Source organism: Hemitrygon akajei, chromosome 10 (genome assembly GCF_048418815.1).
Source record: "Hemitrygon akajei chromosome 10, sHemAka1.3, whole genome shotgun sequence".
Lineage (NCBI taxonomy): Eukaryota > Metazoa > Chordata > Chondrichthyes > Myliobatiformes > Dasyatidae > Hemitrygon > Hemitrygon akajei.
The window spans coordinates 131390188-131405053 of NC_133133.1; the positions used below are offsets into that span (position 1 = coordinate 131390188).

At 42.4% G+C, this 14866-nt stretch overlaps 1 protein-coding gene across 6 annotated transcripts in view; it reads left to right on the forward strand.

Annotated features, from left to right (window-relative positions):
* hipk2 (homeodomain interacting protein kinase 2) overlaps nt 1-14866 on the forward strand; it is a 253549-nt gene that overhangs the window by 229098 nt on the left and 9585 nt on the right. For all 6 annotated transcript variants that reach the window (XM_073058964.1, XM_073058960.1, XM_073058963.1 and 3 more), the window contains 2 exons: nt 12958-13205; nt 14366-14526. In XM_073058964.1, the coding sequence (XP_072915065.1) occupies nt 12958-13205; nt 14366-14526 (409 nt within the window). The remainder of the gene's footprint in view (nt 1-12957; nt 13206-14365; nt 14527-14866) is intronic.

Below are 14866 nucleotides of genomic sequence, written 5' to 3' on the forward strand. Positions count from 1 at the left end.
AGTTAAAGGCAGTCTTTCGTTGGCTCTAGCCACAGATTCAAAAATTCGGAATCTAACGCACGTGGCTTCCTTCAAAATGGCTTCCCGCTCCCATGGGAATCGATATCGTGCTTCCTTGGTGTCTCCTGGGTGCGTCTGAGGGTTCCCCCCCCTCAGACCCTCCTTTATACTTCTTCACGGGATCGCAGGTGTCAATCAAGTTGCAGGTAATGCGATCTCTCTCTCAACCAGCCCACTTTGCCCGAGGGCTTTTCACGTGGTCTCCATGAGACAATAGTCAAGGTCACCTTTATTCTGCTTCTTGGGAGAATGTGGTCTCTCTCTCTCTCTCCCATTTTCCTGTGTCTATTCAGCACGTCTCTTCCTCTTGTTGACCCCCCCTTGACTAGGGTTCTTGCGATTCTCACAAAGGAGGGGGCCAAGGGCATAACACTCCAAACATACCTTTGTTCATTGCGGCCAAAATGTTCTATTTTAACTTCATCAGTCCACAGGACTTGTTTCCAAAATGCATCAGGCTTGTTTAGATGTTCCTTTGCAAACTTCTGACACTGAATTTTGTGGTGAGGACGCAGGAAAGGCTTTCTTCTGATGACTCTTCCATGAAGGTCATATTTGTGCAGGTGTCGCTGCACAGTAGAACAGTGCACCACCACTCCAGAGTCTGCTAAATCTTCCTGGAGGTCTTTTGCAGTCAAACAGGGGTTTTGATTTGCCTTTCTAGCAATCCTATGTGCAGCTCTCTTGGAAAGTTTTCTTGGTCTTCCAGACCTCAGTTTGACCTCCACCGTTCCTGTTAACTGCCATTTTTTAATTACATTATGAACTGAGGAAATGGCTACCTGAAAATGCTTTGTTATCTTCTTATAGCCTTCTCCTGCTTTGTGGGTATCATTTATTTTTATTTTCAGAATGCTAGGCAGCAGCTTAGAGGAGCCCATGGCTGCTGATTGTTGGGACAAGGTTTGAGGAGTCAGAGTATTTATAAAGCTTTGAAATTTGCATCACCTGGCCTTTCCTAATGATGACAGTGAACAAGCCATAGCCCTAACAAGCTAATTAAGGTCTGAGACCTTGGTAAAAGTTATCTGAGCTCAAATCTCTTGGGGTGCCCAAACTTTTACATGGTGCTCCTTTCCTTTTTCTCACTCTAAAATAGTACAAAACAAAAATAATACACTAATCTTGCTTAAAATGTCGAAAAGAATGTGTCGTCTTTAACTTTATGACTTTTGGAGATCAATTCATCTTCTACTCACTTAACTATTCACAGTAACAGAAATTTTGACCAATAGTGCCCAAACTTTTGAATGCCATTGTATGGATGTAGCGGCTGGATGGAACCAGGAGGCAGAGGGGGGCAAAGATAGGTGATGGGGCAGAAATGGGAGGACCGAAAGAAGGTGTAAAAAAAAAGTGTTACATCTGCGACAATTGCAGGTGAAGGGGCTGGGTAGAGAGGAATGAGAGGCTAATGGAGTCAGGAAGGGAGTGGTCCCTATGGAAGATGGAAAGGGGTAGAATCTTTGCCTCACCTGAAAGGGCTGTTTCAGTAAAACAGGCTGATGAGCTGGAACTTGTGAAAAACATTGGGGTAAGTCCCAAGGGGCCAATACGATATACAGCTGGCCCCCGTTTCTCGAATGTTCGCTTTATGACAGTTTGCTGTTACGAAAGACCAACATTAGTACCTGTTTTCGCAAACCAAAGAGGATTTTTGCAAAAAAGACGCCCACTTTATACGTGTGTTTACCCCGAGGAAGACTACCATGACCGTGAAGCCTTGTGCGGGCAGTTGTGTGCACATGCGTGTATGTGCTGATTTTTTTTCTCCAAATCAATTTTGGCTCGCTGTCTTCCCGATTCTGATAAGTGAAACTACACCGTATATACAATATTTCTACTTTATATAGGCTGTGTATTTATCATATCATTCCTGCTTTTACTATATGTTCATGTTATTTTAAGTTTCATGTGTTATTTGATCTGATTTGGTAGATTAATTTTTGGGTCTGGGAACACTCAAAAATTTCTCCCATATAAATTAATGGTAATTGCTTCTTCGCTTCACAACATTTTGGCTTACAAACAGTTTCATAGGAACACTCTACCTTCGGATAGCGGGGAAAGCCTGTAATCTGTTGACATGGGAAGTGAGGGAAGAGATTGCTGTGCAATCGGCGTTGATCTTTGCACCCTCACTGGCCACAGGATCAGTATCTTATGATTGCAGGATGGCAAATGTTACTCCTTTGTTCAAAAAGGGAGTAAGGTTAAACATGGGAACTATGGATCAGTGAGTCTTACTTGGTCGAGGAATTGGAAAGGTAGATTAGTAAATTTGCAGATAACTTGAAGATTGGTGGAGTTGTGGATAGTGTAGAAGGTTGTTGTAGGTTACAGTGGGACATGGATGGAATGCAGAGCTAGGCTGAGAAGTGGCAGATGGAGTTCAACCCAGAAAAGTGTGAAGTGATTCACTTTGGAAGGTTGAATTTGAAAAAGGAATGCAGGGTCAATGGCAGGATTCTTAGCAGTGGGGAGGAACAGAGGGATTTTGGGATCCACATCCATAGATCCCTCAAATTTGCTGCACAAGTTGACAGGGTTGTTAAAAAGGCATATGATGTGTTGGCCTTCATTAATCAGGGGATTCAGTTCAAGAGCCATGAAGTAATATTGCACTCTTAAACCCCTGGTTAGAGTACACTTTGAATATTATGTTCAATTATAGTTAACTCATTACAGGAAGGATGTGGAAGTTTTGGAGAGGTTGCAGAGATTTACGAGGATGCAGCCTGGATTAGAGAGCAAGTATTCTGAGAATAGTTTGAGCAAACCAGGACTTTTCTCTTTGGAGTGAAAGAAGATGAGAGACATTTGGACATAGTGTTTAGCGTAACACTGTTACATCCCATTAACCTGAGTTTAATTCCTGCTGTTGTCTGTAAGGAGTTTGTATGTTCTCCCCATAACAGCATGGGTTCCTCCCACCTTCTGAAGATGTATGGGTTAGTAGGTTAATTGGTCACAAGGATATAATTGGGTGGCATAGGCTTATTGGGCCAGAAGTGCCTGTTCCTGTTGTATCTGTAAATGAAAATGAAAAAAAAAGCGACTTAATAAAGGTGGGTAGAGACATTTTCCCAGGGCGGAAATGGCCAATATGAGGGGGCATAATTTTAAGGTGACTGGAGGAAATTATGGGGGATTGTCAGAGGTATGTTTTTTATACAAAGAGTGGTGGGTGTATGGAATGCCTTGCCAAGGGTGGTGGTGGTAGAAGCAGATACATTAGGGACATTTAAGAAACTCTAGGATAGGCACATGAAAAATGGAAGGCAATGTAGAATGGAAGGTTTAGGTTGATCTTGGTGTAGGATAAAATTTGCCACGACACCATGGGCAGAAAGACCTGTAATATACTATAGTGTTTTACGTCTGATGCATTTTCCATATCTAATATGCTTCCTAAACCTGAAGAAAACTTCTTTTTCTTCCTCTTGACTAGATTTTCAAAATATCTTGAAAACTTTGGTTCCTTCACCTTACCATTTCTATCTCTGACTCAACAGGACAAACCTATCGAGGACTCTATGCAAGTGCTCCCTGAACAACGTCCAGATTTACATTGTGCATTTTCCTGAGTACATCTGTTTCCAATTTATGCTCCCAGTTCCTGATTAATAACACCATCATTTCTCCTACCCAAGTTAAATACTTCCCCATGCTGACATGTTCTCTCCAAGCCTTTAGGGAGTTAGCCCTATAGGGTTAGGGAGTTGTGGTAACTGTCTCCAAAATGCTCCCCCACTGAGAGATCTGACACCTGATTTAGATTATTGCCTAGTACCAGATCCAGTATGGCCTCTCCTCTAGTCAGCCTATCTACGTATTGCATCAAGAATCCTTCCTGGACACACCTAACAAGTCCCACTCCATCTATATCTTTAAACAATGGATGTTGCAATCAATATTAGTGAAGTTGAAGTAATGTATGACAACAACCCTGTTATTTTTTTGCACCTTTCCAAAATCTGCCTCCTAATCTGCTCCTCAGTGGAATGAGGGGGATCTATAGAATACTGTACTCCCATTAGAGTGATTGTTCCCTTCTTTCTGTCTTCTGCCTGGAAAAGAAACTCAGTAGACAATTCCCCCATGACGTTCTTCCTTTCTGCATCTGTGATACTATCCCTGATTAACAATGCCACGTCACCACCTCTTTTATCTACCTCTTTGTCTCTTCTGTAAAATCTAAACCCTGGAACATTCAGCAGCCATTCTGCCTTGTGACACCCTAGTCCCCATAATGGCCACAGCATCGTAGTTCCATATACTGACCAATGTTCTAAAATAGACACACATTGACCCATCCCCAAATGCCATGTTGCCTTATCAACGGCCTATTTTCCTCACAGTCTCTCTATATGCTGTATCTACCTGCATACCAACTACCCCATCCTCTGACTATCACTCTGGTCCCCATTTCTCTGCCAAGCTAGGTTAAACACTCACCAACAGCTCAAGCAAATTGGTATCTCTAAAGTTTAGATGAAACCTGTCCTTTTTGTACAGGTATCTTCCCCAGAAGAGATCCCAGTGATCCACAAATCTGAAACACTGCATCAATTCCTCAGCCACACTTCCACCTACCATATCATCCTATTCTTACCCTCACTGGCATAGGCAGCACTCCAGAGATCACCACCCTTGAGATCCTGCTTTTCAGCTTCCTGTCTGGCTCCCTTTATTCTCTTTTCAGGACGTCATCCCCATTCCTCCTTATGTCATTGCTGAATGTACAATGACTTCTGGCTGCTCACCCTCCCCTTTAGAACGCAGTGGACCTAATCTGACACATCCCTGATCCTGGAACCTTAGAAGTAACATACCATCCGGTTGTCTCTTTCACAACCACAGAATCTCCTGTATGCTTCCCTAACTATTGAATCCCTTATCATCACTGCACTTCTCCCCGCTTCCCTGCTGAGAAACAGGACCAGACTCAGTGTCAGAGATCTAGTTGCTGTGGCTTTCCCCTGGAGGGTCATTTCCTCCTCCCACCACAACAGAATCCAAAGTGATATAATTTTTATTGAGGGGTACCGCAACAGGGTTTCTCTGCACCATATGCCTATTCTCTTACCCTCTCTGTACAGTCATCCAGCTTCAGCTCTTGTTCTCTAACACAGTCTATAAGGGTTCCAGCTGGATGTACGTAACAGATGTAGTTATCAGGGTGACTGGAGAGCTCTCAAAACTACCATATCCGGCATGAAGAACACACCGCTGATCTTGGAACTACTCCCATTACTCTAGCTGGACCTAATAGAAGGAAACTTACCATAAAGTTCTCCACTCTAACACTGTCCACTCACACAATGGCCCTTCTATTTAAACGTCACTTCCTTGTAGAGGTGTTTGCCAAGTGCCTATCGAACCATGATATCTGAAACCACCAAGCAGTGTTCCCTCTGAGGTGTGTGTGTGCACACATCTTTTGCTACTAGCACACAAGGGAATTTAAGTTGTGCACAAAAGGTTGTCACCCTCTACCTCGTTGGCATGTTAAGTATATTTCACGATCGTATACCATCACATTTCCTTTTCCAGTTTCTGATGCGGGCGGTGTTGACAACAAGGAGTTTGCGATGATTTGTCTGTAGATTTTAGAACTGGCTTATTTATACTGTTTTTTGAAGAAATTATTCAGTGAGCACAAGTTGTTGTCACTGGGTAAAAAAAATTGCACAGCACAAGATTTTTGCGCACACTGATCGTTACAAATTAGGGGGAACATTGCCACCAATGAGTTACAAAAGGCCCCAATTGTGATTTAAATTTTGCACTCAGCTCACTCATCCCCAAATAAGCGACAGTTCATGATATCTCAAGTCCGTTGAAAAGTGATGACGCGCACCGTTGTACAACATTATTCTACAGAATTCCCAATATAAATCAGAGTTCTCAAGTATAGGTAGCCACTGTCATGTGACAGCCACTAAAAAGTATCCTCAATGCTATATGTTTGGTTGAAAAACCATCTAAAGAGCTCTTAATATTAAAGATGAAAACCTCACCAGAGCTCTCTGGTAGCTTCCAGCTCAAAAGTACTCATAGACTCATAGTCACCACAGCCATTTAAAAATTCTAATTTCTTACTGTAGGTGTTTCCATGGAGACAGTAGTTTGTGAATGTGATCTTTAGGTAAGATGCCAAAGGTGGTCCATTTAAAGATTCTACTATCATGGAGTTGACTGGTACATGTGCTCTTAGCCTGACCTCTCCCAGGAAAAATGTCTCCCCTGCACTGGCTTACTGAGGCCTCTAAGAAGTAACTTTCTATGAATGGATCTATGGATATGTACAAGTGACTGAACTGCTTTGCCCATGGAGAGCAAGGTGACAGCAACCTCAGGAGCAGTTGAAGGAGCTGTAATAAATCCATGCCATGTGTTACTGTAGCTTCAGTAATCCTTCCACTTTAAATCCAAATTAGAGCATAAGGCATAGGAGCAGAATTAGGCAATTTGGCCCATCAAGTCTGCTCCACCATTCAATCATGGCTGATCCTTTCTTTCCCTCCTCAGCCCCACTCCCCTGCCTTCTCCCTGGAACCTTTGATGTTGTGGCCAATCAAGAACTTATCAATTTCCTCCTTAAAAACACCCAACAACCTGACCTCCACAGTTGCCTGTAACAACAACTTCCACAAAATTACCACCCTCTGGCTAAAGAAATTTCTCAGCATCTCAGTTTTAAATAGACACTCCTTTATCCTGAGGCTGTGCCAACTTGTCCTAGACTCTCCCACCATGGGAAACATCCTTTCCACATCTACTCTGCCTAGGTCTTTCAACATTTGAAAGGTTTCCATGAGATCCCCCTGATCCTTCTAAATTCCAGTGAGTACAGACCCAGAGCCTTCAAACATTCCTCATATGATAACCCTTTCATTCCTGGAATCATCCTTGTGAACCTCCTCTGAACCCTCTCCAATGCCAGCACATATTTTCTAAGATGAGGGACCCAAAACTGTTCACAATGCTCAAGGTAAGGCCTCACCAGTACTTTTTATAAAGCCTTAGCATCACATCCCTGCTCTTATATTCTAGACCTCTTGAAATTAATGCTAACTTTGCATTTGCCTCCCTCACCACTCCATGTTTACCTTTAGGGTGTTCTGCACGAGAATTCCCAAGCCCCTTTGCATCTCCGATTTTTGTATTTTCTCCTCGTTTAGAAAACAGTCTGCACATTTATTTCTTCTACCAAAGTGCATGACCGTGCATTTTCTAACATTCTATTTCATTTGCCACTTTCTTGCCCATTCTCATAATTTGTCTTAAGTCCTTCTGCAGCCTTCCTATTTCTTAAACACTTCCTGCACCTCCACTAATCTTAGCGTCGTCTGCAAACTTGGCAACACAGCTATCCTAGCAACAAAGTTGTCATTTGACCATGGCAGGAATTTTCTCAGTCAGAAGTCCGAGGACTAGACATTGAACAAAAAGCCGACCTTTTCACTCCTGTACAAGTCTACCTAATCCTGCTGAACATCACTCCAATGACAATCACAGCACAACTAGTAGTTCTTGTTGAAAATGTATTATATATGCAAGAGCTCCATACGTGATTCAGTTGAGGAGAGCACCGAAGTACAGATGTGGGCACTTTGCCTTGGATCATGCTATCAGATCTCTGCACTGCCTGAGGCTAATCAGCCAAAAAAGAACAAGAGAGAGATGACAATGAAGAGCGTGATCATCGGTCACTACATACATTCTGATAAGTGACTTGTTTCATGAGGGACACTATACACGCCCATACTTTTAGAGTCATTTTAATAGTCTGATTAAGCTAACCAGCTGTTAATCATCACTACTTCATTAGAGCACATTTAGCTACAGTGCCTATCACCTTACTCAATTAGTGGCCACATAGCAAAAACAAAAATCAAACTGAATATACATGGCTGCGTACAAAAATCTAAGCCTCATAATGGTAGTGTGGTAAAAGTTACAGTACAATATTCCTAGACACACAAGGGATTTTGGTCACACTCTACGCATCACCTGTCAACGGTATCGTAGTCATGTACTTTTCTGCCTCATAAGAACATTAAAAGATGTGGCAAAAACAGACCATGTAGTCTCTTGGGCCTACTTTGTCATTCACTAAGATCATGACTGATCCCATCTTGGCCACGGCTCCACTTTCCTGCCTATTTCACATAATTCTTGAATTCTCTATAGCTGAAAAACTTACCCATCTTGGCCATGAATATATTCAATTATTCAGTCTTAAAAGCTCTCCAGCACAGAGAATTCCAAAGACTCCTGAAATTCCTTTTGAACGTCACTTTAAACATGGAGCCCTTTATTCTGAAGCTATTCCCTCCAAAGTTCTTGCTTCCGGCATGAGAAAAAATACAACTCAGCATTTAATTTTGTCAAGCTATGTCACTATTTTATATATTTCAATATTATTTCTCATATTTCTAAGATAATGGTAATTTATGAGTTGTTGTGATGTAAGCTTTTATGCAGCTTCTTATCAAATGCTTTCAGGAACTCCAAATATACTACATCTCCTGAGTTCTCCTTTATGCACTCTGCTCATTACATTCTCAAAGAGCTCTACAGGTCTGTTAAACATGATTACCTTTTCAAAAAATGTTGATTCTACTTGATTATGATACTATTCAATAGGTATTTTGCTACTATTTTAGTAATGGATTTCAACATGGATTTTTCCCATGTTGGATGTGAAGCTAACTGGTCAATATTTATTTTTCTGTTTTCTGTTTGCCTCCTTTCTCTGCATGGCTCAGGTAACAATCCAGAGATTATTACCTTTTTAGTTCTGCATTTTAATTTAGTCCCTAGCTCCTCAAATTTCCTGGGTGGAATCTCTTCTTGTTCTTCCTGCGTTGTTGGTACCTACATGGACCAGAACAACCATAACTTTCTCATTTCACTCTGAATTCTTGATGAGAATTCCCAAATCCAGGCACCAGGCAGGGTAACACAACCTTTGGGACTTCCAGCCCTGACTATACTGTCCCCAACTGCAAAGATATTTTTCTTCCGTCCTAAACCACGGTGCCAAGGTTTGGTTACTCATCTTTCCTAAAGCCCTCACTCCTATTTGTGCAGGGAGCAAGGATCTCAGACCTGATGGACATGCTTCTCCAGCACTACCTTTTGGATCCCTCTACCCCGACTCACTCACAGTCACACCCTCTTGTCCCTGATCACAGACTAAATTTGAAGCAGTTAATCTAATGGGTGTGACTGTCTCTGGAAACACTGTGCCCATGTAACTTGCCCCGTTCCTGATGCATTGCTGTGTTTGAAGCTCAGATTCCACATCATCAATTTTGAGCCTGAGTTCCTTGAGCAACCATCATTTAGTGCAGATATGGTTACCAGGAACCATAACAGGTTCTACCTGCCATAACATCATGCAGCTACAATACATCACTTCATCCTGCATCCATATTTTATTTAATTAGTTATAATTTTGCTGTCTTTCTATTTAACTACTATATAAAAAACATTTTACCTGGCCACCCTGTATTAACCGTTATCACTCTAGCTATCTGGGCTATTCACATTTGCCTACTTGCTGATGCCTCTCCAGCCAAATCCTCAGATTCTCATTCCTACACTGGCCCACTCTCACAATGGCAGCTCTAAAACGGTGAAAATCTGGGTAGGTTTCATTATCTGGAATTTAGATGTTTTGGAAGACTAGAATTATTGTATCCATAACAGCCTAGGCTCAGTTCTCCAAGCTCAGGTGATTTTTCAGCCTTTATTCCCTTAAACTTGCCTCCAATGACTGAATATTTTGCCTTTTTTACATTATAATTGTAATACTAATAGTGTCTTCTTTCATAACAACAGATAACCTATGTCGCTCTGCCATTTTGTTATTTTCCATTGTTAATTCTTCATGACTTTGAATCCCTTGAAATAACTACCCCTGAATTTTTCAGATGGTGAATTATTGGCAATAAGATGCATCATTGATAAAATGCTTTGGCTAACAAGATCCTTGAAGGGAGCAAACAAAATTTGATCCACAATAGCTGTGATTACCAGACAATTTGAGGTCTCTTAAGGATAAGGCACTGTTTCCAAGGGCCTGGCAATATAGATGGTCAAACAACTAAAAAATTCTTACTGCTTTCTATGAATCAACAATCACATTTATCACCATAAAGAAACTCATGAAATCACCCTATTCCTCTTGATGCCAGCTAACAATATAATTGGTATCTATCTGTTAATCTAGTTTAAAGTTCATTCTCAATGATAATTAACATTTAGTGTTTCAGCTGATCAGGAATACCTGGAAAACTGATTAAAACTCCTTCTCTGCCACCTGTTCTACATCCCTCCTGCTGCACTCTACCCTTGTTTTTCCCAACATCTTCTGCTCTCACCAGATTTAGGAACACACTCTTTGCTCCAGGTCTATGGTCACCCTAGCTATATATATGTACCTAAGACTTTTGCATAGTACTTTAGATCCAGCGAGCTCCGTAACCCTGGCATCAGAGAGCCAACATACCATCTGGGAATCTCATTCTCTTCCAAAGATCCTCCTGCCTGTTCCCCAAATCGTTGAATCCTCTATCATGTATAAACAAGCTGGATGAACTCAGCAGGTCGGGCAGCATCCATTGAAATGAACAGTCAGTGTTTCGGGCTGAGACCCTTCTTCAGTCCTGACGTTCATCCAGCTTGTTTGTACATGTTGATTTGACCACAGCATCTGCAATGTACTTTGTGAATCCTCTGTCATTACTGCTTGCCTTTTCTTTTCCCTTCCCTTCTGAGTCACGGGCCCAGACTCAATGCCAGACATCTGAATACAGTGGTTTTCTCTACTGTCACCCCCAACCCACCCGCCCAACAGTATCCAAAGTAGTATTCTTGTTATTGAGGGAAATGGCCACAGGCATACCCTGGATTGGCTGTTTATCCCCTTCCCTCTCCTGACAGTCCCCCAGTTACCTGTGTCCTAACTTCCTGTATCTCCTGTCAATTAACTAACCCCTCAGCCTCCTGAATGATCTAGAGTTCATCCAGCTCCAGCTCCATCCTCCTAATGTGGTGTGTAAGAAATTGCAGCTGGATGTACTTCTTGCAGGTGTAGTTGTCAGGAACATCAGAGATCTCCTGTATTGTCACATACCCACAAGAGGAGCATTCCATCATCCCTGTGCTGAAGAAGTCTTCAGTGTCCTGTCTAAATGACTACCGTCCCGTTGCACTTACATCCATCATCATGAAGTGTTTCGAGAGGCTCGTCATGAGGCATATCAAGACCCTGCTGTCCCCCTCACTGGACCCCCTGCAGTTTGCGTACCGTCCTAACTGCTCAACAGATGACACCATTGCCATCACCCTCCACTTAGCCCTAGCCCACCTGGACAAAAAAGGCACATACGTTCGGATGCTGTTCATAGACTTTAGTTCAGCATTCAACACAATCATCCCTCAGAAACTGATTGGAAAGCTGAGCCTATTGGGCCTGAACACCTCCCTCTGCAACTGGATCCTAGACTTCCTGACTGGGAGATCTCAGTCAGTCCGGATCGGGAGCAGCATCTACAACACCATCACACTGAGCACGGGGGCTCCCCAGGGTTGCGTGCTCAGTCCACTGCTGTTCACTCTGCTGACTCACGACTGTGCTGCAACACACAGCTCGAACCATATCATCATGTTCGCCGATGACACCACCGTGGTGGGTCTCATCAGCAAGAACGATGAGTCAGCTTACAGAGAGGAGGTGCAGTGGCTAACGGACTGGTACAGAGCCAACAACCTGTCTCTTAATGTGAACAAAACAAAAGAGATGGTTGTTGTCTTCAGGAGGGCATGGAGCGACCACTCCCCGCTGAACATCGACGGCTCCTCGGTAGAGATCATTAAGAGCACTGAATTTCTTGGTGTCCACCTGACGGAGAATCTCACCTGGTCCCTCAACACCAGCTCCATAGCAAAGAAAGTCTAGCAGCGTCTCTACTTTTTGCGAAGGCTGAGGAAAGTCCATCTCCCACCCCCCATCCTCATCACATTCTACAGGGGTTGTATTGAGAGCGTCCTGAGCAACTGCATCACTGCCTGGTTCAGAAATTGTACCATCTCGGATCGCAAGACCCTGCAGCGGATAGTGAGGTCAGCTGAGAAAATCATCGGTGTCTCTCTTCCCGCCATCACGGACATTTGCACTACACGCTGCATCCGCAAAGGAAACAGCATTATGAAGGACCCCATGCACCCCTCATACAATCTCTTCTCCCTCCTGCCATCTGGGAAAAGGCTCCGAAGCATTCGGGCTCTTACAACCAGACCATATAACAGTTTCTTCCCCCAAGCTATCAGACTCCTCAATACCCGAAGCCTGGACTGACACCTTGCCCTACTGTCCTGTTTATTATTTATTGTAATGCCGGTACTGTTTTTGTGCATTTTATGCAGTCCAGTGTAGGTCTGTAGTCTAGTGTAGCTTTCTCTGTTTTTTTTATTACATAGTTCAGTCTAGTTTTTTGTACTGTGTCATGTAACACCATGGTGTTGAAAAATGTTGTCTCATTTTTACTATGCACTGTACCAGCAGTTATGGTCGAAATGACAATAAAAGTTGACTTGACTTGATTCCACCATCCTGCGTAGCATTTCTACTGTTCTACCTGTGCAATCAGAAAAAAAGCAAGTTGCCGGAAATCTACCTTAACCTCTGCCTCTCCTCACTGAAGACTCTTGAGCCAAAGCTTTGAGCTCCTTCACTCTAACCCTATCCTACATTTGCCGCAAGCAGGAACTCACATGGTCTCAAGCCCTTTGTAAGGAATATAAGCTGCTGTAGATAAAAAAGTTAATTTCACTCCAGTTGATTATTTTTCTTAAAACTTGCTTTTTTTTAAACTCCAGATCATCAAAGCAGAGGAAGAATGTGATCAGCTGTGTCACAGTTCATGACTCGCCAGATTCAGACTCCTCGAGCAGCAACAGTCCAAGTGCAGTGCGACAGCGACACACCATTGGCAACAACACCACCTACAACTCGACCAAAGGACACTCGGACAGTCACTATGGTGGAAACCCACGGACTATCATTGTCCCTCCCCTCAAGACACAGTCAAGTGATACTGTAGCAGGATGTGACCGCCTTGTCTCAGGTAGCTGCAGCTTTTCCGTCTTGCTCCTTCTATTCCACACAGTTGTCTCAGTCCATACAGGAAATTCACAGACCACCAGTGGCACTCAGAGAAGAACTAATTTGGCAATTAAACTTCCAAAATGCATCGACACAGAGGAATGTAGACTACTGCTGACATTGGCAGTTTCTGAGGAATACCTCAGTGTTGCAGATAGCAAATAGCAGTCTCCTTTAATCAACTCAGGTGCCCTCCAGCATCAGCTTCGGCCATGCCTTGTTTGAAAGTTCTTTGAAGAAATTATTTCCACTGAGGTTGGAATTGAGAACAAGGGGATCTATCTGTTCTCAATTGAGCTGCTGCAGAATTTCAGGCCTGTCTCTTTAAAAATATACCATGTTCTCAATAATACCATGAATGTCATTCAATTATGTACAAAATCTGGCATTCTGTGTACTGTGCCTTGCACTAGTCACACCTGAGAATGTGAGCCAATAAAATTGCTCCAAGTACTTGACAAAAAAAATTGAATGCCTTTGAGGAAATGCAAGGTAGTGATCCTAATTGTGCATCTCTTTCAAAAAACCAGGGTGGTCCTACTTCTGTGCTATAAGATTCTATGAACTGATTTTATAAAAAGAAAAGAAAAAGGGTAATTTTAGTCTTTCTCTGCCTGAGGCAGTATCTACAGGAGCACACGTTAATCTAGAAACAACTTTCATCAACTGACACACCTTGTGGCTTTCAAGGTCACTAACTTAAATTGCAGCTAAATAATGCATTATCTTTCAGCTGGTATTCAGCAGTAAAGAGGATATAATTTGCTTTGCAGTATGTGTTGCCAGATGGGATTAACTAGCATTGCTATAAGCAATTCAGCTAATAAACCACATTAAAACTTCAACTTAATTGAAGTCAGATTTTATTTATGACTTTTCATTATTTGAATTTCTGATTATATACCAGATATGTTAATAGTTTGGTGCTTATCTCATGAAAGACCAATTAATCTGAGATCTGTAGCAAAGGCTAGTTGACTACACCTGTTTTAGACATGGAGCACATATTGTCCAATTATTTATGGGGTTTTTTCTTACTATATTTAACTAAATTAAATTTCAAGATGTCTCTCCTGTTTAGTAGAATTATTCCATCTTTTCATGTTGATTTTTTTCTTTCAGGTATACAGGGGCAACATTCATTGGGACACAAAACCAAAAACTCCAGCATAGTAACATCTAGTACAAGCCACTCTTCAGGGAGTTTCTCGGGGATATCACCTTACCGGCAACAGAGGTCAACGGCCCATTCCTTGCAACAGCAACCACTTAATCTCAGTCAGGTACCTAATGTATGCTTTTATATCCATTCAAAATTAAAGTATATGTTACTGCCAAGATCTATCCATCCCCAATCCCATTTTCCTCTCCCAGTCTGTCCATTCACTCTTTAATCCTATTCAATCAGTATTTATCACACTCTCAATATATAACTACCTGTTCCTGATTCCAGTGTGATGGTTCTAGCCGCGGTTTGCTCACTCCAATCCCCAAATGCTTACTCCTCATCTCTGAATTTGGATCCACATAGCCTTTGCTACCAATTCCTGTCTGGTTCTATCTTCTCCATCTACTCATGCCTGATCCGCAGCTACTCGTGCTCAATTCCTGTTTGCTTGCAAG